This window comes from Harpegnathos saltator, unplaced genomic scaffold (genome assembly GCF_003227715.2).
Source record: "Harpegnathos saltator strain DR-91 unplaced genomic scaffold, Hsal_v8.6 scaffold240, whole genome shotgun sequence".
In the NCBI taxonomy this organism is placed as follows: domain Eukaryota; kingdom Metazoa; phylum Arthropoda; class Insecta; order Hymenoptera; family Formicidae; genus Harpegnathos; species Harpegnathos saltator.
In genome coordinates this window covers 358,926-380,035 of record NW_020230029.1, presented here as the reverse complement: position 1 = coordinate 380,035, position 21,110 = coordinate 358,926, and the positions used below count along the sequence as shown (strand labels likewise).

At 36.7% G+C, this 21,110-nt stretch overlaps 3 protein-coding genes across 5 annotated transcripts; 2 read left to right on the top strand and 1 right to left on the bottom strand.

Moving 5' to 3' along the window:
- The first annotated feature begins 966 nt into the window (after positions 1 to 966).
- Positions 967 to 1,941, top strand: mRpL23 (mitochondrial ribosomal protein L23). The gene is made up of 3 exons (XM_011155883.3): positions 967 to 1,120; positions 1,376 to 1,658; positions 1,732 to 1,941. Exons 1-3 carry the CDS (start codon positions 1,107 to 1,109, stop codon positions 1,879 to 1,881), a joined length of 447 nt encoding a protein of 148 aa, XP_011154185.1. The 5' UTR covers positions 967 to 1,106; the 3' UTR covers positions 1,882 to 1,941.
- A 209-nt stretch (positions 1,942 to 2,150) lies between these two features.
- TTLL1B (Tubulin tyrosine ligase-like 1B) lies at positions 2,151 to 5,410 on the top strand. Its single transcript, XM_011155881.3, has 9 exons — positions 2,151 to 2,418; positions 2,569 to 2,726; positions 3,044 to 3,109; positions 3,247 to 3,425; positions 3,617 to 3,803; positions 4,156 to 4,357; positions 4,548 to 4,778; positions 5,082 to 5,191; positions 5,261 to 5,410. The coding sequence occupies exons 2-9, from the start codon at positions 2,611 to 2,613 to the stop codon at positions 5,394 to 5,396; spliced, it is 1,227 nt and encodes a 408-aa protein (XP_011154183.1). The 5' UTR covers positions 2,151 to 2,418; positions 2,569 to 2,610; the 3' UTR covers positions 5,397 to 5,410.
- Positions 5,411 to 6,257: 847 nt separating this feature from the next.
- On the bottom strand, positions 6,258 to 18,514 carry arr (low-density lipoprotein receptor-related protein 6). Of its 3 annotated transcripts, none has more exons than XM_025298840.1 (8): positions 18,270 to 18,514; positions 17,354 to 18,160; positions 16,062 to 17,259; positions 15,200 to 15,484; positions 13,426 to 15,059; positions 12,689 to 13,198; positions 12,077 to 12,479; positions 6,258 to 11,160 (listed from the first exon to the last, which is right to left on the bottom strand). In XM_025298840.1, exons 1-7 carry the CDS (start codon positions 18,379 to 18,381, stop codon positions 12,106 to 12,108), a joined length of 4,920 nt encoding a protein of 1,639 aa, XP_025154625.1. In that variant the 5' UTR covers positions 18,382 to 18,514; the 3' UTR covers positions 6,258 to 11,160; positions 12,077 to 12,105. The 3 variants fall into 3 exon arrangements, with proteins under 3 accessions (XP_025154625.1, XP_011154180.1, XP_011154181.1); XM_011155878.3 differs by lacking the exon at positions 6,258 to 11,160 and adding an exon at positions 11,348 to 11,754; XM_011155879.3 differs by lacking the exon at positions 6,258 to 11,160 and having other exon boundaries at positions 11,772 to 12,479; positions 17,399 to 18,160.
- Positions 18,515 to 21,110: the final 2,596 nt, after the last annotated feature.

Here is a 21,110-nt window from a genome sequence, read left to right as displayed (position 1 = left end):
TACTACAACCGCTCACTGAGCGCTAAGTGAGCTCTTGCATCTGATTAGTATTAGTATATTTTTAAATCTAAAGGAATATATCAATCAAATGTAAAAGCTCATTGAGAAGAAATATGGCCTTTACAATGGCTGCGTTCAGCAGAACAAAGTGATCAGTGAGCGCTTAGTGATTCTTGCTCCTGATTGGTAAATATTTCTGGGTCTATGAAGAATCTAAAAGAATGCTCCAATCACAGACAATAATCACTAAGCGCTCACTGATCATTTTGTTCTACTGAACGCAGCCATTCAGACCAATAACGTTGATGAATAAAGCCAGCGGCACACGGTGCTTGTTTTTGTGCTGGATTGCTTGCTGGATGAAAATATTGCGTTATGATTGGTACATTTCCGAAGATGGATGGACGCTGGCTTTACTCAACCGTAGTGCAACTGTATGTTTTCTGAACACAGACTACGGCATATGTTAGTTTCGTACTGTATTTAGGCTGCGTTCCGATATTCATTGCCAGCACTGAAAATATATAGTATACGTGACACAAACTATTTTCATTACTCGCAGTAAATATCGAAATGCAACCTTAGTAAAGTCTAGTTACATATTAGAAATGCTAAGTTCTAATTGGGGCATTACTAATATATTACCAGATTTTACTAGATTCAGTATAAAAAAGTACTTTGTGCTGCTGGCTTGAATTAAAATCATCATATATATTTTTCATAGAAAATAACAGTGAGATTTTGACCAATCATATTGCTCGTTTCAAATAGTTACTTTTATGAGCAGCAATGCAATTGGTCGAAAACTTACTGTTGTTGCTCTTCTGCCCAGATGTGAATCTTCCTTTATTCTAACTTATTGCACCAGTTCAACAGCGCAGCTAAAGGCTGTTCCAAAATTCACTCCCAATACTGAAAATATATAGTTTGTGTCACGTATATTATAGATTTTCAGTGCTGGCAATGAATATTGGATGGCACAATCAAAGAGAACAGACCCTCCCATTAGCAATTTTTATAGGTATATTAATGTGTAGCAGCGTCAAAAATTTGTATTATTGGGAAAATTAATAAAAAATATATAAGTTTTTCTTAGTAACATAACAATGTCAACACGATGGTAAGCATAATAACGAGTCATGACATATGAAATTTAGAAAGAGTATCGAATAACCTAATTTCTAACCTTGATTTATTAATCAAGAACTATACACATGTTATTGAAGTTTTATTAAACTTTTTCATTTTCTTTGATAAATTTTAGAAAACATTTTAGTACATACATTAATGAAAGTCTCTTAACCACCCAAACAATTATATTTACTATACAATATCTAAATATATATTGTTTCAAATTATACACAATTTAACATAGGTATCCACTATATCAGAAAGGTAATCCACAATTGAGAATATTTCTGCCTAATTTTTGGATGAAACTGATTGCCGCTAAAGAAAAGCAGCCACCAAATGTTGTGCAGTTCCATTGTTCTATGGAAATGACAAAATATGATATAAAAAATTATTTAGAAAAAATTTATAATGTTAAAGTTATGCATGTGAGAACAAGAATAGCTCTTGGAAAAACTAGGAAAAATCATAATCAGAGTGGTGCTATTATTAAAGAAGATGACATGAAATTAGCCTATGTTATACTGGTTAGTTTATTAATTATTCTAACTTATTTTCAAAGAAAGCTTAAGCTTTTGATTAATTCTTTTATTTTTTCAGCCAAAAGATCAGTCTTTTGTATTCCCTAAGTTATTCCAAGATGTAAAAAGTGATGTTGACGACAAGAGTATAAATGAAGCTCAGAAGGACTTAAAGGACTTTTTAGAAACTAGTAAGGCACCTGGTATGCCTGCTTGGTTTAGAATTTAAAATATATTGTTATAAAATATTTAAAGATCTAATGTTAAAGATATAAAAGATTAGATATAAAATAAGATTAAAGATATAAAAATTGGAGTATTCATTAATATCCCTTTATTTTTAATATTTCTTCTTTCATTAATTTTAATTGAACAGTTGTTTATCTTTTGTTTGAAGAAATATGTTGATGTTAAATTTTGGCAATGTTTATTTTATATAATATTTATATTATATATTAATGATATGATATGCTATATATGAATGTTATGTGTTATTTAACAATATTAAATATATAAGGGTGAATTAGAGCTTCGTTTAAATTATATGTATGTACATACATTTGTATACATATGTATGTACATATACACTTGAATTTGAAATCGATATCTCGATTGACGATTATCAAACGATCGATCAAACATGATTCGAGAATTTTCTTGATTTACAACTGTATCGACCAAACGAATAATTTGAGAACATGGCGGCGAATACGATCGCGGAAAGCAAACGGATTGCAAATCCAAATCTTTGTGCTATTTATGGCAGGTAAGCGAATAAATTTACAACAATTATGCTGTTCGAAATAGTTAGAAGATCTTTCTTTTGAGTACTTACTCTCATACTTTTGAGCTACGAATTTAACGATGATCTTCTGATCGTTTCAAGCAGCGTATTAACGTTCATTGATTTGCACAGCATTCAAGAAAATCGAATGATGACAGAGTGCCATCAATCGGGATGGATCGGACAAAAATTACGTTTTGCACAGACGTGGACAAATCTGTGATCGTGCATAATTTTGAGAAACGCGGTTGGACGCAAGTCGGTCCGGAAGACGATTGGAATTTCTACTGGTAACGGAATCGCACATCATCATCACCGTTGTTACGTACAAATTATTTATGTTATATATTAGTTGTTTATGTTTATTATCAATCATATAATTTCCGGAAATATATTAATTATTATAATAATCAATCACATATTTTAATTAAGGGAATAAAATATAAAATACAAAGCATTTTTTTTTTAATAATGTTATTTTCATGTGATACATAATTCATTGGAAAACATTTATAGAAATGCACATAAAGTTAAATCTTTCGGAATTCGACATTTCGCATGAGTTCAATAATTTTACGTTTATTACAATGTTACATTTGTGTCGTAGGGCTGCCATACAGTCTTGTAGAAATATCTTTAGCATTGAAACCGGGTACAGAATGGATGACAATCAGTAAGATTTATTTTATTAATTATTTTATTTTATTTTATTAATAATGAAAATAAAATCGAGAAATTCATTTGTCTCAAAAATGTCTCGAAGAAAATATTCGAATTATTTTGTTAAACTGAGTTTTGCGATTGTATCAGAATCATCAATCATTTTCCAAACCACTATGAGCTCACACGGAAAGATTTGTTGGTGAAAAATATAAAACGATATCGAAAGGACTTGGAACGCGAAGGAAATCCTTTAGCGGAGCGCGTGGATGGTCCGGGAAAATACTTGTATCTCGATTTTATACCAGTCACCTTCGTTTTACCCGCAGGTGAGTTCTTCGTTTGATTGTTGCAATTTTTTCGATTTTCGTGCGTTTATTGAATAATGTCATACTCATTTATTTCGTAGAAAGCAAAACTAAGTATGCAGTAAATTTAACTTGGATTTTGGAGCCAGTTCTGAATTCTCCAATCTTCAATTATCACAAATTTAATATCTTGTTTTTATTACAACGTTTAGATTACAACATGTTCGTAGAAGAGTATCGCAAGTCTCCACAAAGCACATGGATAATGAAGCCGTGCGGAAAGTCGCAAGGCGCTGGAATATTTCTCATCAATAAACTGAGCAAACTGAAAAAGTGGTCGCGTGAAGCGAAAACCCCGTTTAATCCAAACTTGACGAAAGATTCATACGTTATATCCAGGTATACAGTTTCAAGGGAATTTCAATTGTAATTTCTTGCAATAGTCTATTATCTTTTTCTACCATTTTTTTTTATATAAAATTCATGATTTATGCAAAAATATACGCAGTCTTGTATCCTAAGCATCAGTCAGCCACTAATTTTAATTATTTATAACTTTGTAAGAAACAAAGAGCAACTATTTTGCGAAAGAAAACTTTTTGCAAGTTAGTCAGAGTTATATCCTTGGTACATATATCAAAGTCATTGAAATGATTAAAGTTGCCATTAATATTAATAGTTACCGTAATCCCTAATGAATATCCGATAATTCTATTTTATGCGATTCTTTTGTAACGATTTTCTGTGACAGATACATCGACAATCCGCTGTTAATTGGCAGTAAAAAATTTGATCTACGATTATATGTGCTTATCACTTCCTTCCGACCGCTCAAAGCTTATCTCTTCAAGTTAGGATTCTGTCGCTTCTGTACTGTTAAATATGACACCAGCGTGCAAGAGCTTGACAACATGTATGTGCACCTTACGAACGTATCCGTGCAAAAGCATGGTGTATGTATATCTTACGTATACTTATTATATTGTACAGTAACTTTTTCGACAAATATATTTTTCGACTTCATGAATTTTGCAAGTGTAAGTTTTCCGAGTTATGGAATTACGTAGCGTAGCATTTGCTAAATAAATTCATGAAATGAGAGAGTACTTTTCGTGTTTAAATCGCCAATTATGATAATTTCAGGACGAGTATAATAGTAAACACGGCGGCAAATTGAGCGTGCAAAATCTACGTTTGTATCTGGAGAGCACACGCGGCAAAGCGGTTACAGAGAAATTGTTCGCGAATATTTCATGGTGTATCGTACATTCGCTGAAAGCGGTAGCACCGGTAATGGCGAATGATAGACATTGCTTTGAATGTTACGGATACGATATCATTATTGATAACAAGTTAAAACCATGGCTAATAGAGGTACGTTTCTTTTGCGTTTATCTTATTGTTTCGTTCAAATCTTTTCCTATGTCGTAAACAAAATAAACTTATATTTTACCATTTTGTAACTATATCAAAAATATTGTCGCTGATGTTCCTAATTTTTATAACTCAGTCTCTTTGCCAATTTCAAGATAATATTTCTGTAGGGGGTACTCAATATATTTTTATTCTAAAATAGTAATTTTTTTAATATAACGAATAGTGCAGAGCAGAGTTGAAGTAATCTGTTAAAATTAATCGTTAATATGTAAGAGAATGTATATTGTATTTGATTTCCAGGTGAATGCCTCACCATCTTTGACGTCTACTACAGTGAATGATAGGATCTTGAAGTATAAATTAATCGACAATATTGTATCGGTAGTTCTGCCTCCAGACGGTATGCCCGAGTAAGTATATGATGTTTTCACTAAATTCAAGTGAATTTACAAGATTCTACGGGCCATTTTTTTAATCAGCGTAAAATGGAACAAGTCACCTTCTCCGGAAGCTTTAGGGAACTTCGAGTTGCTGCTGGACGAAGAATTGGCGGCTCAAGATGAGAGAGAGGGTTCATCGTGCAAGTATCGTAGTTCTCTTAATAAGTGGAAATAAATCATATGTCTATATTATCGTCTAATTTGATTTCCTACTGGATTATTGCAAAATTTCACGGAGTTTTATTTATAATGTTTCGTTAGTATCTCGAATCCTTATAAGTGAAGATTAACATTATCTGCGTATTAAAAGCTTCACCTACGAAATTTTAAATGAGCTAAGTTTAAGTATTTGTTCTATAAAACAAAAACTGATTACTAGAATTTTTTAACTATTAAATATGATACACTAATCTTATCGTGAGAAATAATTTATTCGATTTCATTGTTATCAGATATCAATTATATAAAATCTAATACAATTTTTAATCTCATAAACTCATACTGATTGTCGAAACTATTGTCAGGAATTAGAAGAAAATTGCTTGAAGAAATTTATATTAACAACAATTTTTATTCACTGTACAAATATACTACAGACGTAAGACAACGTACGCTAGCTGTAAAAATGTAAAAATAATACAGACGGTAATTTCAGTCTTTCGTGTGAAATAAGAATAATAATTTATTGATATATTTGTTCTCAAGGCTGTTCAAAATGGCAGTGCGAGGTAAAAGTCCTTGCAATTTATTTTGTACAATACGTTAATTTGCAATACATTTTGTATAAGCGTAGCCAGTGTTGGGCGAACTATATTCGCGAATAATGAATTAATGAGAATACGAAACAAAATAATTTAGAAAAAATATAATCTAAATTATTTTAATCATTAGTAAATATATTTTACACATTCTCACGAGATCTACATTTTTTATTTGTGTATATTTTATATATAAGACATATTTTATATATAAATATATCATATTGACATTTTTTACACATATATTTTATGTACGTTATATATACAGGGTCTTCAAAAAGTCCGGGAACGTTAAAATATTTCGAAAAATATGAAAGATACGAAAAAATGTTTGATACAAAAGTTATAAGGCTTAAAAAGATCTGTTTAGTAGTCATATCAGTTTGACCATAGGTGGCGTTGCTAAGGGTATATGAAGGTCAACTTTGTTTTTTTAAATGGAACCCTCTATTTTTTATTGAAAATTCTTGTAGCTTATCTCGGGAGCTTTTCAAAACACTATAATGAAGTCATTTTTTATTAAGTTCTTTCCGAGTTATGACGCTTGAAAGTTACAGTACCGCCGGCATTAGCATTACCCAAAGTGTACCGCGCGGAGGTGCGATCAGAGATACTTCTCGGTCCACATATTCTAAAAACGAGTTGCGCTCGCTCGTATCTCGCTCTTTGTCTCTTTTGTTTCTTTTTCCGATTATAATATCACATTTTTCTCTGAAAAATGTTAACCGAAAAAGAAAGAACATTGCTACTTATTTATCGAGGATTTGGTGATCGTGTTAGATCATATCAAGAAGTAGCTGATCTATTCAATGTTACACATTCTGATCTCGATCCTATTTCTAAATTTACCATTTGCAGAACAATGACTCGTTTTTTTGAAACGGGAACAGTTAAGGACCGATCTCGCAGCGGAAGGTCAAAATCCGCAACTAATGATGATAAGACTTTGGATATTCTCCAATCATTTCAGGAAAATCCTCATTTGTCCGTATCAAAAACAGCACAAGCCCATGATATCAGTGAAGGCAGCGTTTCTAACATTTTAAAAAAGCATAAATATTATCCGTATAAAATTGTTATCGCTCAAGAACTTATGGAAGATGATTTTGATAGAAGAATTCAGTTTTGTGAAGAACTGATGCATCGGTGTGATGATAATGCTAACTTTTTGAATTTTGTTACTTTTTCTGATCGCGGTATTATAGGCCCATTTTTCATAGATGGTGATTTAAATGCTGAAAAATATGAAAATTTATTGCGAGATCATATCATTTCTGAAATTGAAAATTTATTTGACGCAAACATGTAAAACGTTTGGTTCCAGCAAGATGGAGCAGGACCTCATTTTGCGGTATAAGTTCGAGAATTTTTAAACCGTTCTTTTCCTAATCGATGGATAGGTAGGAGAGGTGCCATTGAGTGGCCTGCTAGATCACCTGATCTATCTCCTCTTGATTTCTTTTTTTGGGGACACATCAAAAGTAAGGTTTATGCAACGAAACCATGTAATTTGGAAGACCTGAAGAATCGAATAATGCAGGAAGCATCTCTGATCACTTTAGAACAAATAAGCCATGTGATTAATAGTTTCTATGAACGTTTAGCTCATTGCCAAACAGTAGAAAGAAGACATTATGAACATTTGATTAATTGAAAAAGTAAAAAACAATAGCTTGAAAAATGTTACCTACACACACACACGCGCGCGCGCGCGCGCGCGCGAGGTATAAATTTGACCGTGCAACCTCCGCGCGGTACACTTTGGATAATGCTAATGCCGGCGGTACTTTCAAGCGTCATAACTCGGGAAGAATTTAATAAAAAATGACTTCATTATAATGTTTTGGGAAGCTCTCGAGATAAGCTACAAGAATTTCCAATAAAAAATAGGGGATTCTATTTAAAAAAACAAAGTTGACCTTCATATGACCTTAGCAACGCCACCTATGATCAAACTGATATGACTACTAAATAGATCTTTTTAAGCCCTACAACTTTTGTATGAAACATTTTTTCGTATCTTTCATATTTTTCGAAATATTTTAGCGTTCCCGGACTTTTTGAGGACCCTGTATATATATATATATACGTATATATTTAAAATATACACATATATGCACTTGCAAACATATTAAAGTTATTTGCAAACGTACATTCAGAATCTTCATGCGTTAATCGCGAATAAATTTTGCTCAACAAAACTGGCAAGTATACGGTATTATGCATATAATTGGACTGTCGAGTATGATTATGGCACAGTTTCCTGAAACTGACATTACACTCACAGGAACGGACGTGTGCATTAAAGATATAATGCTGCTGTTATTTTAACACGATATGTACATTGCACGGTGCGCCTTAATTATAAGTGTATACAGTGTAAGTTGTATGTTGCAGTTATTGCTAAATTCTTCATTAATTTTCTCTGCATTTTATATTATGTTCAGTTTACGTGCACGCTCAGAGTTTATATGTTATATTGATAAATAATATGTCATCGAATCTGTAAAAACGTACAGTTGAACAAAAAAATAATTCGATCGAATTAAAATATTAATGCGAAAAATTATAAGTATAATAAAACTTTGAAAGGCCGTTTTTTATATCGCGCCCAAGTCATTAGAAAGCTTATAAAAAACTAAGTTTTTCGCCTAGAATAAAGAGTAAAAAAGTCTTATTATATTAAGTTAAAAGTCTTATTGTTAAGTCTTATTGTGAAATCAAGTAAAAAAGATAACATATACGTATCATTAACTGTAACATAATAATAACCATGTCATTACTGATAATTACTAATAATAATATACTTTGAAATTACAATGAATAAACTACAGATAAATGTGCTCGTATAAAGTATGCGCAGAATCAAAACGGATATTTCTCTCTTTCAAACTATAATCATATATACATTTTTTACAATATAATATCGTATAATTTCATGGAAATTACATGTGTTCGTGCTAGATATTTACAAAATCTACGCATGGTAGGAGAATCTTTTCTCTGTACATTACAAACTATTCAAATGCAAATAGTAGGCACGATGGTATGATTATATAGGATGATCCGTTATATATCGATGATACTATATAGAAAAGAGAGAACTGTAAAACATATGAAAAAAGTAGAATGAATTCCTTTTTACATAAATTGTTCCTGAGAAAGTTAATAAGAATTACAAAATTAGTAACGCCTAATAGCAGCTTTGGAAAGATATAAATAAAAATATAACTGGATAAAAATTGAACAAATTCAAAGCTGACAACAGAGATGTTAGCTTCTCTATTTCCAGATGTTGAATTCTATGCTTTTGATTTTTTCATATAGATAATTATTCTCTTGTCTGTTGTACCAGGATAATAACGAACTACCATACAGGTAACTTATATGAATAACTGAGAGCCATGTGGACGAAGGCCGCGCGCTGAGTTGGGGAGATTCCAGGACGAGAAAGCATCTCTCTAACGGATTATATCGTTTTGTATTTATTGGTACATGTCGTTCCTAATACAAAACATATCTTGATCTCTCACAAGCATTTATTTAGGAAATTCTATATTCGAGTTTCGCACTTACGTTACCGTTAAAGAGCTTTCTCGCCCACAGAATTTTCGATGATCACTCCAAATAAAAATGGTAAAATATTGCGTAGAACGTATCTTTTTTATCGTGATAATTGACAGGGGCCGATAAGGATGCAAGTATCGTATTCTCACACTATTCACTGAATTTGGTGGTTGACAAGTTGTTTTGTGAATTCATAAAATCGATAACCTTGAGATTCTCTTCCTAAGAATAAGGAATCTACGTTTGATATTAATTTACGATGCTCTACGTTCGCACAAAATGTGAATAATGCTTCGACCCCTTGTTGCCAACACCACCGTCGTTGTTGTTATAATACTTTAACGAATTGCGGTTGTCAAATTGATTATGGTGTGACGGAAGACTTGGCAAATATTTTTGATTATGTAGATAAACAATAGTTGAAAATATAATGGTAGTTTACGGATTTTTCTTGTTTAAGTGCGAATATTCAACGACAATAATTAGCGAAGAAACCCGTTTCTTAAACTGTTAAAATTTTTTTAAGTTTTCATTAATCCATTAACGGTCCACTGTGTCGGGACAAAAGTATTTGATTAAAAGTAAGTTTTATATTAAGGGGCTTACCTAGTGTGACGGTTTGAAAAAATCGAATTTTTTTTGCATTTTTTGACAGTTTAACATCTGTAGAATAATATCCTGAAGTGTTATGGTCGTATCTGAAATATTTTAGAAACGGCAAGGATGAAACGACAGCTCGCAGACACTCGGGGGCCATAAACTCGATTCTCGCCGGCGAGGCAGGACTCCGGGCAGTTGCGATAGTTCTTAGGCTCTGACGTAATCGTTTATATTTCAAAGATAGAAAAGAGAGCCTGGTAGTTCGACGTAGGACGAAGGACTCACAATAATCCCTTTATGTTTGTACGAAAGCGTTGTTACCAGCTCAAAAGGTTTCGAAGCCGCTCGACGCAGGTATACGTAAGCGGCCCGTCTAGTTCATTTTTAGCCACTGTGCAGAGCACATCGCAGCGCGAATTTCATTCAAAATGAGTGGGAAAAGTCAATCTAGTGTTCAAAAAGGCACACACGATACTCCAGCGCGTAGAAGTACCAATAAGAAAAGAAAGTTCCAGGGAAATCGACACACGCTGGAGCAGTCGACCGAGTACACCAGTACGACATGACGAAATTTACACATGACTATCTCCCTCTGGACCTACAAATTCAAGAAGTTCTAGAACCAATTTATAGTGATTTAAGTAGGCCTGAATTATTAAACAGATGCAAGGATAGTAGTACACAAAATAATAACGAAAGTTATAATGGTTTGTTGTGGCACTTTGCTCCTAAACACCTTCACAGTGGTTTAAAAACAATAAAACTGGCCAATTTCTTTGCTGTTGCAATTTTTAATGAAGGTTTCCAAGCTATTTTGCATTTGAAACAATGGGAGTGATTATTGGGCCCTCTGCCAAAGATTATGCAGAAAAACGAGACATGAAGGTAGCAGAAAAACGGCACCGCGAGGCTTCAAAGGAGGCTCGGACAGCTCGCAGGACAGCTGCAGCGGCCCAGTAACAATTTTTCGAACAAGAAGAAGGCGAATTATATGGGCCTAGAATAGCTGAATAGCTGTAAGTATGATAAATTTCTTTTATAACAAAAAAATCAATAGTTAAAACTTGAAACGCGTTTTTCTCGAAACAACGTTTTCGAAATTTGCTGCAGTCATAACTCGCGAACAAATTAATGAATCAACTTCAAATTTGATAGGCATACTCAGTACATGTTTTGTCATACAGTAAACTAGGATTTTTTCAATCCGTCAACAAATGTCAATTTGCCACGCAAAAAACGGACACTTTTTTTGCTAAATTCGAACTTTTTCTTTTACAACATCGTAATTTTTTTAATTTTCAATATTTTTTCATAATCCTAGTTCACTGTATAGGAAAACTTATCTAGTTTAACGCCTTTTTTGTCTTTTTTTATTTCAGGCACTCTGACATCACTTATCGCTGCAGCAGTTGGGCTACTTTTTTTTTTTACCTCCGAGAAATTACTAATATTTCCAATACATGTCAATATTTTTTCGTAATAAAATTTTTATAACTTCTTCAAATGTTATTTAATATTGCCTCAAACTTTTAAAATATATGGTAGAATAGTTTTTTTTAAATCCTCGAAAATCGCCCTCATTTTCATGTGATCACACTAGGTAAGCCCCTTAAAGTAAAATAAAATATAAGTATAATCCCTTTCTCTAAACTTTATATTAACTTAGTTTTCATGCATATCAAATTAAAAAAAATAAAAGTAATCTATAATCAGATAATTAGATATTAAATTGTGCGACGAAAAATATTAATCTTTAGAAAATAATTTTCAGTTAACTAACATTTATTTTATTCTTTAAAATGATTAGCTTAATCTCTAATGTTTCTTAGCAGAAGAGTGGCCTTTAATAGGTTAAAATGTCTCAAATGCGCGTAACGAGTGGCAACTTTTAGACTAATAGAAAAAAACTCATCTTCACTCACTCACTTACTTTCTCCTTCTTTCCCCCTTTTTCTCAGTTTAAGGCACTGGTGACGGCGGTGGTGGTAACGGGTTGAAATACGTCGATGATCTGGAGCTGGGTGACGGCGGGCAACTGATTGCCGCATCGCTATGGTAGACGGAACGTGGCGTCGGTGGCGGTGGAAACGGTTCGCTCTCGTAACGATAGCGTGCCGGGTAATTGCTGTCTGACTCATCGCAGACGTCAGTGCTGCAAGGAGTCGGTGGCGGTGGTTGATTAATGCTCCGATAATGCCGGTAAGGTTTATAACGAGAGGCGTTGCTACTCGAGCAACGCGTAGAGCTAGCAATTGTCGCCGGGCTTGGCGGTGGGTTCAATGTTTCTTGAGGATAGCCACCAGCGGAACTGCCTCTGGTCGAACTCGACGCGCCTAAAACACACAGTAATTTGTCTAATGTCTAAGCATAATCTTTATAAGTGTCTAGCTTACTGTTTGTTACTTTCACTTATTCAGCTTCGATGGTCGAGCTTATTAATTTGAACTTCACATTCAGCTTTATTACAATTACTTTTATCTTTACACTTCTTCCAGATTCCTGATTTTTAAAACTTTTAAAAGTTTTAAAAACCTGTACGTACCTGTAATATGACTGCGGTCGTAACTAGATCCAAGACTACTTCCATTGAGCATAGACATCCTCACAGCCTCCATACCAGCTTTAAGATCTTTCCTATTATTCTTGTGCGCGAACATCGGTTTAACAACTCTGTTTGATTTTGGAGACAACGGGTCGCCCGCCGAATCGTGTAAGATATCGGGCAAACCTTCGTTTCCAGTAAATTTCCTGCGACAGTAGTAATAACCCAAGATTGTCACGCTAGTCAGAACTACAACCACCAATATAATGATAACGTAGGTCACTTTGCTGGACTCAGCCGATGGCACGTTATCTTGCCGATGACGTGCGGTCTCGCAATTTTGCGGTATCTCGTCGCTAGCGTCAGCACAATCTTCCCATTTGTCACAAAGGGCTGAGGCGGATATGCACACCCCGCTTGCGGCACACGGAAACTGATCTGCGCGGCAGCAATGGGCTTCGTCCGATCCGTCGTGACATTGTGGTGTTCCATCGCATACCAAACTCATATCTGAAAAGCGTATCGTAATCAAATTAATAATCAAATAATAATTACAAGGACTGTAGCAATAATCTCGCATATCTTGTACTAAAAAGTAAATTACGAAATAAACGGATGTTAAATATAAAAAAAGGGAGAGAGAGAAAATGCACACAAAAGGCAAACAGATGGCAGAGAAATGTTTCTAATTGTACAATATTGCAAAAAACTTAAAGAAGACTCAAAGACTCACATACCGATACAAAGAGAATCGCACTTGAATTGCTCGCGATTGCAGGCCGGGCAGCCCAGTTCGTCGCTGCCGTCCAAGCAGTCCGTTTGACCGTCGCATTTCCACGCGGCTGGTATACATTCTTTAAGCCCTGTTGAGCTCGGCGCGGCACAGGTGAAATGATCGTTACCACAGGCTGGTGCTGCTCGACAAGTACGACCGTCCTCTGAGAGTACTAGCGAACGCGGACAAGAGCAGCGCGGCGAGTTGGTACCGATGCAAAAATGCGAACAGTCGCCGTAGTCGTTAAAGGGGCTACACACATGTGCCTCTATATTGTCCAGCACACTGACAGTTACGAGGTCGGTGATGAGCACGTGGTTCATGAGCGTTCGCCTACCGAAGCCGGACGATTTGTTGACTCTCTCGAGTGTTTGACTCTCACGATCAAACCAGTATAGATAGTTCAAGAACACGGACATGTGCGCGACCATACCTGGCGTCGAAATAGTCACTAGGGTTCTGCGATTGTTGCCCATGAAGTCGGCGCATTCGATCAGCTTGCCATGCGCCCAGTATACGATGTTCGCTTCAGTGTCGACGGCTAGACCAGTCGGTTGTGACTCCAGGTTTGTCGCGATCTCCAAGCGTTCTTGGCCGTCCATCTTGCTCTGCATCACTCTTATCTTCTTGCCCACATCCGTCCAGAATAGCAGCCGCTGTTGTGAATGTATCGCGATATTGCGTGGTTTTTCACCGTCACCTTTCACCACGATTCCGAGCATGGAACCGTTGTCAAGGCGCGTCACATTGATCACATCATTCACTATGCACGACCAGAAAAGAAGTCTGCTCAATGGATCCAATGCTAAGTCGAATGGATGACCCGACCCTGCGGATACCAGCACTGAGCTACTGTGCTGCGTCTTGTTCTCTAAAGTGCGGCGAATAAGAAAATTGCGACCGTCAACCCAATACACGTGCTGTGTCACCGGATCGTATTCAATCGCACGTACGTTCTTCAAGTTCTGCAGACGTAGCACAACATCCGCGCAATCGTCGGGTAAGTCGGGTAAATAGCGTGCTATAGTATTGCGCAGACTGTAGATCATATAGCGCTTTGGCGGCATGCACGTGCGATTGTCTCGCGCGAGGCTGTAATGCGTGGGACAGGTACACTTTCGTGAAACAGATATACTGCCATTTGCGTTCGATAGAGCGATACACAGGTGACTGCAGTTCCCATTCGCCACAGCGCACGGGTTCCAGCCGGGCTGGCGAGAAGCGTGGAACACCAGCAGAGCAGTCACCGATTCCAATTGATCGTGAATCCTCGTGCGATTCACGCCTGTCGTCTTGTCCGCGCGCTCGATATCGCCGGTGTTCCAGTCCGTCCAATAGATGTAATCGCGATATTGCGTTATGCTGAATGGATACACTATATTCTGCGTGATAATGACAACCTTTTGCCGCGTACGTAGATCAAAGCAATCGATCGCGGGAGTCTGCAGATCGGCCCAGTAGAGTTTGCGAGCGGCATGGTCGATAGTGAGACCATTCGCTCGACCGATACCTGAGATGATCGTCTGCCGCTGTGCGCCATCCAGATCCGCCCTTTCAATACTCCCCGAACCGCCCCACTCTGTCCAGTATATGTGACTAATGACAAGTGAACAATAAAGTCGTAAAGAAACTAGTCTCGTACCAAGTATCTTGAATGTTTAATATAGTTTATATATTTAAATGTTTAAGTAATCTTTAAGTATTTGCCATAAACAATGTACAGGAGCAGAACTCACCCCCTCTCAGGATCTAAAGCCAAACATTTAGGCTCGATAAGATTTTGCCACACAAGAACTCGTCTGATACTACCCTCTAATCTTATCATTTCTATGCGACGTGTGTTGATGTCACTCCAGTAAAGATTGTGCGCAATCCAATCGAGCGCGAGAGCCTCCGGAGATTCTAGGCCGAGATCGATCACTTTTTCTATTTCTGATCCGTTTATAAAGGCACGAGTGATAGCTTTTTGTTTAATGTCCGTCCAATAAATGCGATTCTCACCGAAGTCAAAATCCAAGGCGCTAGAAAGTGAAACGAACGTTTTACAAGCACAACGTTTGTCAAGCACAAATTAAAAAGATAGCATGTACATGAAAAAAATCTCGGTTTATGCAACAAAAAATAGATCAATCGAGAATTCTTCATTGATGATAAACGATATTTGTTATTGCAACCAAAATTATTCCTGTCTAACTATTCAGCTATATTGAAATTCAGTTAAGATAATTGAGAACAATTGACTGAATAAAAATCACTTACGAGAATCTCTTCTGTAACGATGAGTTTTCGTCTAATCCTTAGATAATAGAAATTTAGTCACACAAACCGAATTTCTTCTTCCGTATGTTTATCCTTAATACTATATTTAATAATATTGTTAACACTTGATTGTATTAACATTGTTGTTGTTAAAATTTGGAAATATTGATGTCAAGTTTAAATATTTGAAAGAGTCAAAATTGATCTTGGAAACCATTATTATTCAGATATGATCTACACCGTTTTATTTTCATATTCGTTACAATTATAAATTATATAAACTCAATTTTTTCAATAATTGATCTTTACAGTAACAGATTAATGCAACGTTTTACGAACCTAGCATCCTTTAAGCCAGTGATTGGTATAATATTGTCATTGTTGACATTCTCAATGCTGATACGCCCAATATTATCTTTCCTGGCAAACAGCAGGAATGCATCCGGTACGACGCATGTGCGTTTATCTTTAGTAAGCTCATAGCCGATCTGACAAGCACACACATACTTGTTGCGAGGTCGATTAAGACATAAATGACCGCAGCCACCGTTGTCACGTCCACACGGGTTAGTACTGGTGTTTACTCGACCGAGGTGCACAGCCTTCAGACCCATCACGTTCGGTACTTGATCGACGATCACTTCGCGATCACCACCAGTGAGCTTATGCGCTCGGTCGATGCTACGTCGTTGCCAGTCGGTCCAGTACAAATAGTCACCCAGAAGACTAAGACCGAACAGATGCGGTAGATTGTCAGTGATGACCTCACGGCGATCGGTACCGTCCATATTAGACACCTCGATCTTGTCGGTTTTAGCATCGCACCAGTAAATCTTCAGACGTTCAAGGTCTAAGGCGATACCGTTTGGCCATGATATGTCCTTGGTAACAAGCAAAATTCTGTCTGTAGCGTCCAAGTTACTACGTTCGATTTTCGGTCGCTTTTCATTCCAGTCAGTCCAAAACATCCAACCCAGATCGGGCGCGACCGCAATCGCTCGTGGTTCCACCAGATCTTCGTTTACTAAGACCTTACGTCTCGTACCGTTCAGTCGCGCCACTTCAATGCGATCGGTGCCGGTGTCAGTCCAGTACATATTTCGGGCGACCCAGTCGATCGCAATGCCATCAGGATTCATCACCTCCGTCACGATCACATTCTGCTGTCCTGAGCCATCAAGATACGCTCTCCGAATTGCAAAGGCCTGCTCGTCGGTCCAGTATAGCATCTCGTCGACTGGATCGAAATCAATCGCGATGGCATGCTTGATACCGGTGAGCGGCAATACAAAGTTGGTGTAGTCAGGCGAGTCTAAAGATATCCGACAGATTTCGCTCCTCTGGACGATCAACAACAATTCTTCTGGGCCTTTGGCGCACGTGAAATTGTCAACTAGTTTCACGCCCGTGGGACAAGCACAGCTATAGCCGCGCTTCGACGTGCTCAAAAGACACAAATGAGAACAATTGCCATTGTTCTGCCGACAAGGATTATTTCCTTGAGGCTGCCTCTTTGCGTCCCACACCTCGATGTCGCCTAATTTACAGAAAAAAGATAATATTGTTAGAAAATCTGGTGGATGTTTTCCTGTGGGCACATTAATAAGATACAAAAGATACAAAGTACATACTCCATGTAAATTTATTCAGCATTTTACAAAATTTGTATACCGTACCAGGTATAAATTCGCCGTGAAACAATTCACGTGGATTTGCCTGCGACTGACGCATGTCGTATGAATGTATGCACCAAGTCTTCCAGTCTGTCCAGTACAGTCGTTGGTCAAAGTATGTAAGGGCAAAGGGATAATCTAGACCACGATTGACAATCGTACGTCGATTTCCACCATAGAAGTCGATCACAGCTATAAACCATAGTCTGCCATCTGCCCAGTAGATTAGCTCATTCTCATAGTCCACAGTTAAGCCATTTGGCCAGAATATATTATCGGACACAATTACTATACGTGTACTTGGATCACCATCCATGCTAGCACGTTCTATCTTGGGTACATCACCCCAATCAGTCCAGAAAAGGAAGCTTTTCATAGGCGCCAGCGCTATTGCACGTGGCTGATAGATATCCGTCCAGAAAAGAACTTTCCTATGACGGCCATCAATGCTAGTCAGCTCTATTCTATTTTTTTCCCCATCTGTCCAATATAATTTGCCTGTATACCAGTCACATGCTAGACCATCAGGAGATATCAGACTGGAATTGACCACAGTCATACGTTCACCTGTGTGTGTGCCATTAGCACGTATACATTGTATCATTTCCAGGCCACTGTCAGACCAGCAAATCAACCCTCGTTCATAATAAAAGTCTAGAGCTGCGCCTTCTGATAGATCTTTGACAATAACATTAACCTTGTTGCTCCGAGACACATTGGTCATCCGAATATCTTTGTTAGTGGCGAATAGGAGAACAGGGGAGCCTAAAAATAATGCAGATGTAACAAAACGAAATAAAAGAGAAATATTAGTGAAAAAAATTGAGAAGTAGAGAAAGAGGGAACCCCGTAACTTAAAATCATATTAACTTACCGCAACAAGAAAAAAAGAGGCAGCAGAGAACGCAAACAATTAACATGCTCCTCTTGTACATAACAGCCATTCTAATTGCAAGGTTCATGCATTCTGACCCGGTAGATCGCATTTACAAAGTGCGATCAACGCTACGGATCATCTCGTTACTTTACAGACGAAAAAATCGCCTTTGTGTTGCGTCAGATCTCTTCTCGCGTCACCGGCCATTCACGTAACAACAAATCAAACATTCGCACGCCATGCCATTCAACGTTCAGTATGAAACATGGCGAATATAGACAATAGAGTTGAAACTCGATACCTGCGGCATCAAACGCATAGGACATAGGGCGGTATTCATAAGAGTTAATTTCATTGCTGAAATAATTGTTCTTTTTAGCTGCACTAGTGCAATAAGTTAAAGTGAGAAAAAATACAGTTATTTCATTAGGCTTGTTCCTTTTGTCTGCACTGCTGAACTGGTGCAACAAGTTGAAGTGAGAAAACCTACATTTGTCTCACTTTAACTTAATGCACCAGTTCAGCAGTGCAGACGAAACGAACAGGCCTATTCTAAAGCCAGTGGTACACGGTGCTTGTTTTCGTGCTGGATTGCTTGCTGGATGAAAATACTGCGTTCTGATTGGTGCATTTCCATTCATCTTCGGAAATGCACTAATCAGAACGCAGTATTTTCATCCAGCAAGCAATCCAGCACGAAAACAAATACCGTGTGCCGCTGGCTTTATATACTCTGTCTGTAGAAAGTATATACTACAGTAGTCCCCTTAGGAATGTGATTGTCGATATTATCGATATATCGATATAGTAATAGTCGATACAACACGTTGAAGTCATGTATGTACGATATCAGGGGTTCGATTCCTGACGGCGTGCGAATAAGAAAATGCGTATGCGAAAATGTACGGCGAGCATAAAGGTTTGTGACCGTTTTTTTGCAACTTTCGGAACGCATCCCGACTCGAGAAGAATGAGAGTCACTGCTCCGCCTGTGGAGCACGCCTGCGCATTGACTCACGACGAAAGGCGAGAAATGAAATATACGCGGTGGGACATATTATAATAATACAGACTCAGATGAAATGAATACTCTAGTATTAAATGGAAATGAGGGAACAGACAAGACAAGACAGACAGAACAGACAAGAATCATCCGATGTAAGTCTTATACTCCGAAGGACATCCGAAAAAGGTAAAATACGAACTTAATTAAGAGAATTAAGCTGCATTACGATAGTTACGATTCTGTTATACATTTATATATAATTTATTGTTCCAGCAACAGCCACCTTCTATAGCAGAAGCAATGATATTAGATACAGAAACAGCTGTTATAGCGAATTTTGAATTTTTGGGACATACAGACATGGACATGGAAGAGGAAGAAAGAGATGGAGACGATGAAATTTATGATGCAAACACAGATACCAAACCAAATAAAGTAACGCTTACTATCATCTTGCGTTTTAATGATATTGTTCACGCTATTTGTTAACATAATTTCTTATTTTTCAGGCATATATCCCCCTTCTAGCGGAAGATGTTGATACAGATGCAGAGGCAGAAGTATTAAATGAATTAAATCTTCTCACAGAAATTGAAGAATCGCTACCTGGTTCTGTCCACCTGGAAATTAATTCTTTAAAGGGGTTAGTAAATCCCTTTTTATTCGTATACTTTAAGATAAAATATAAACCTATCACAATAATAGATATTTCGTAATATTGTCACATATAATCACATAATCTAATGATGCCTGTAGGTTTATCACATAGAGGATTACAACAAGATCCAAGACGCCCAAATAATAAAGAAGGCAGTGACTCCACGCTGGAATTCGGAGAATTACAATTATGTGTTAACAATGATGCAGAAATATCGTACGATGTAAGTTCCAAGAATTTTCCCCTATATTTCAGTCGAGTCGTTTTTTCAGCTATGTAAGTTACAGTTTGAATGAATACAGTTTGATCTCTTCGGACATTTCGATAATCTTTGCGAGCATCACGGATGTGAGAAGATATCTACATTGGGCGACTGCTACTTTTGCGTAAACGGATGTCCCGAGCCGAGGTACGATCACACAAAGTGCTACATAGAAATGGGTCTAGGTGAGTGGAATAAAAAAATTACATCGTAAAAATAATAAAAAATAAAACTTACATCGTACGATATTTCTGCATCATTGTTAACACATAATTGTAATTCTCCTAATTCCAGCGTGGAGTCACCGCCTTCTTTATTATTTGAGCGTCTTGGATCTTGTTGTAATCTTCTATGTAATAAACCTATAGGCATCATTAGATTATGTGATTATATGTGACAATATTACGAAATATCTATTATTGTGATAGGTTTATATTTTATCTTAAAGTATACGAATAAAAAGGGATTTACTAACCCCTTTGAAGAATTCATTTCCAGGTGGACAGAACCACGTGGCGATTCTTCAATTTCTGTGAGAAGATTTAATTCATTTAATACTTCTGCCTCTGCATCTGTATCAACATCTTCCGCTAGAAGGGGGATATATGCCTGAAAAATAAAAAATTATGTTAACAAATAGCGTGAACAATATCATTAAAACGCAAGATGATAGTAAGCGTTACTTTATTTGGTTTGGTATCTGTGTTTGCATCATAAATTTCATCGTCTCCATCTCTTTCTTCCTCTTCCATGTCCATGTCTGTATGTCCCAAAAATTCAAAATTCGCTATAACAGCTGTTTCTGTATCTAATATCATTGCTTCTGCTATAGAAGGTGGCTGTTGCTGGAACAATAAATTATATATAAATGTATAACAGAATCGTAACTATCGTAATGCAGCTTAATTCTCT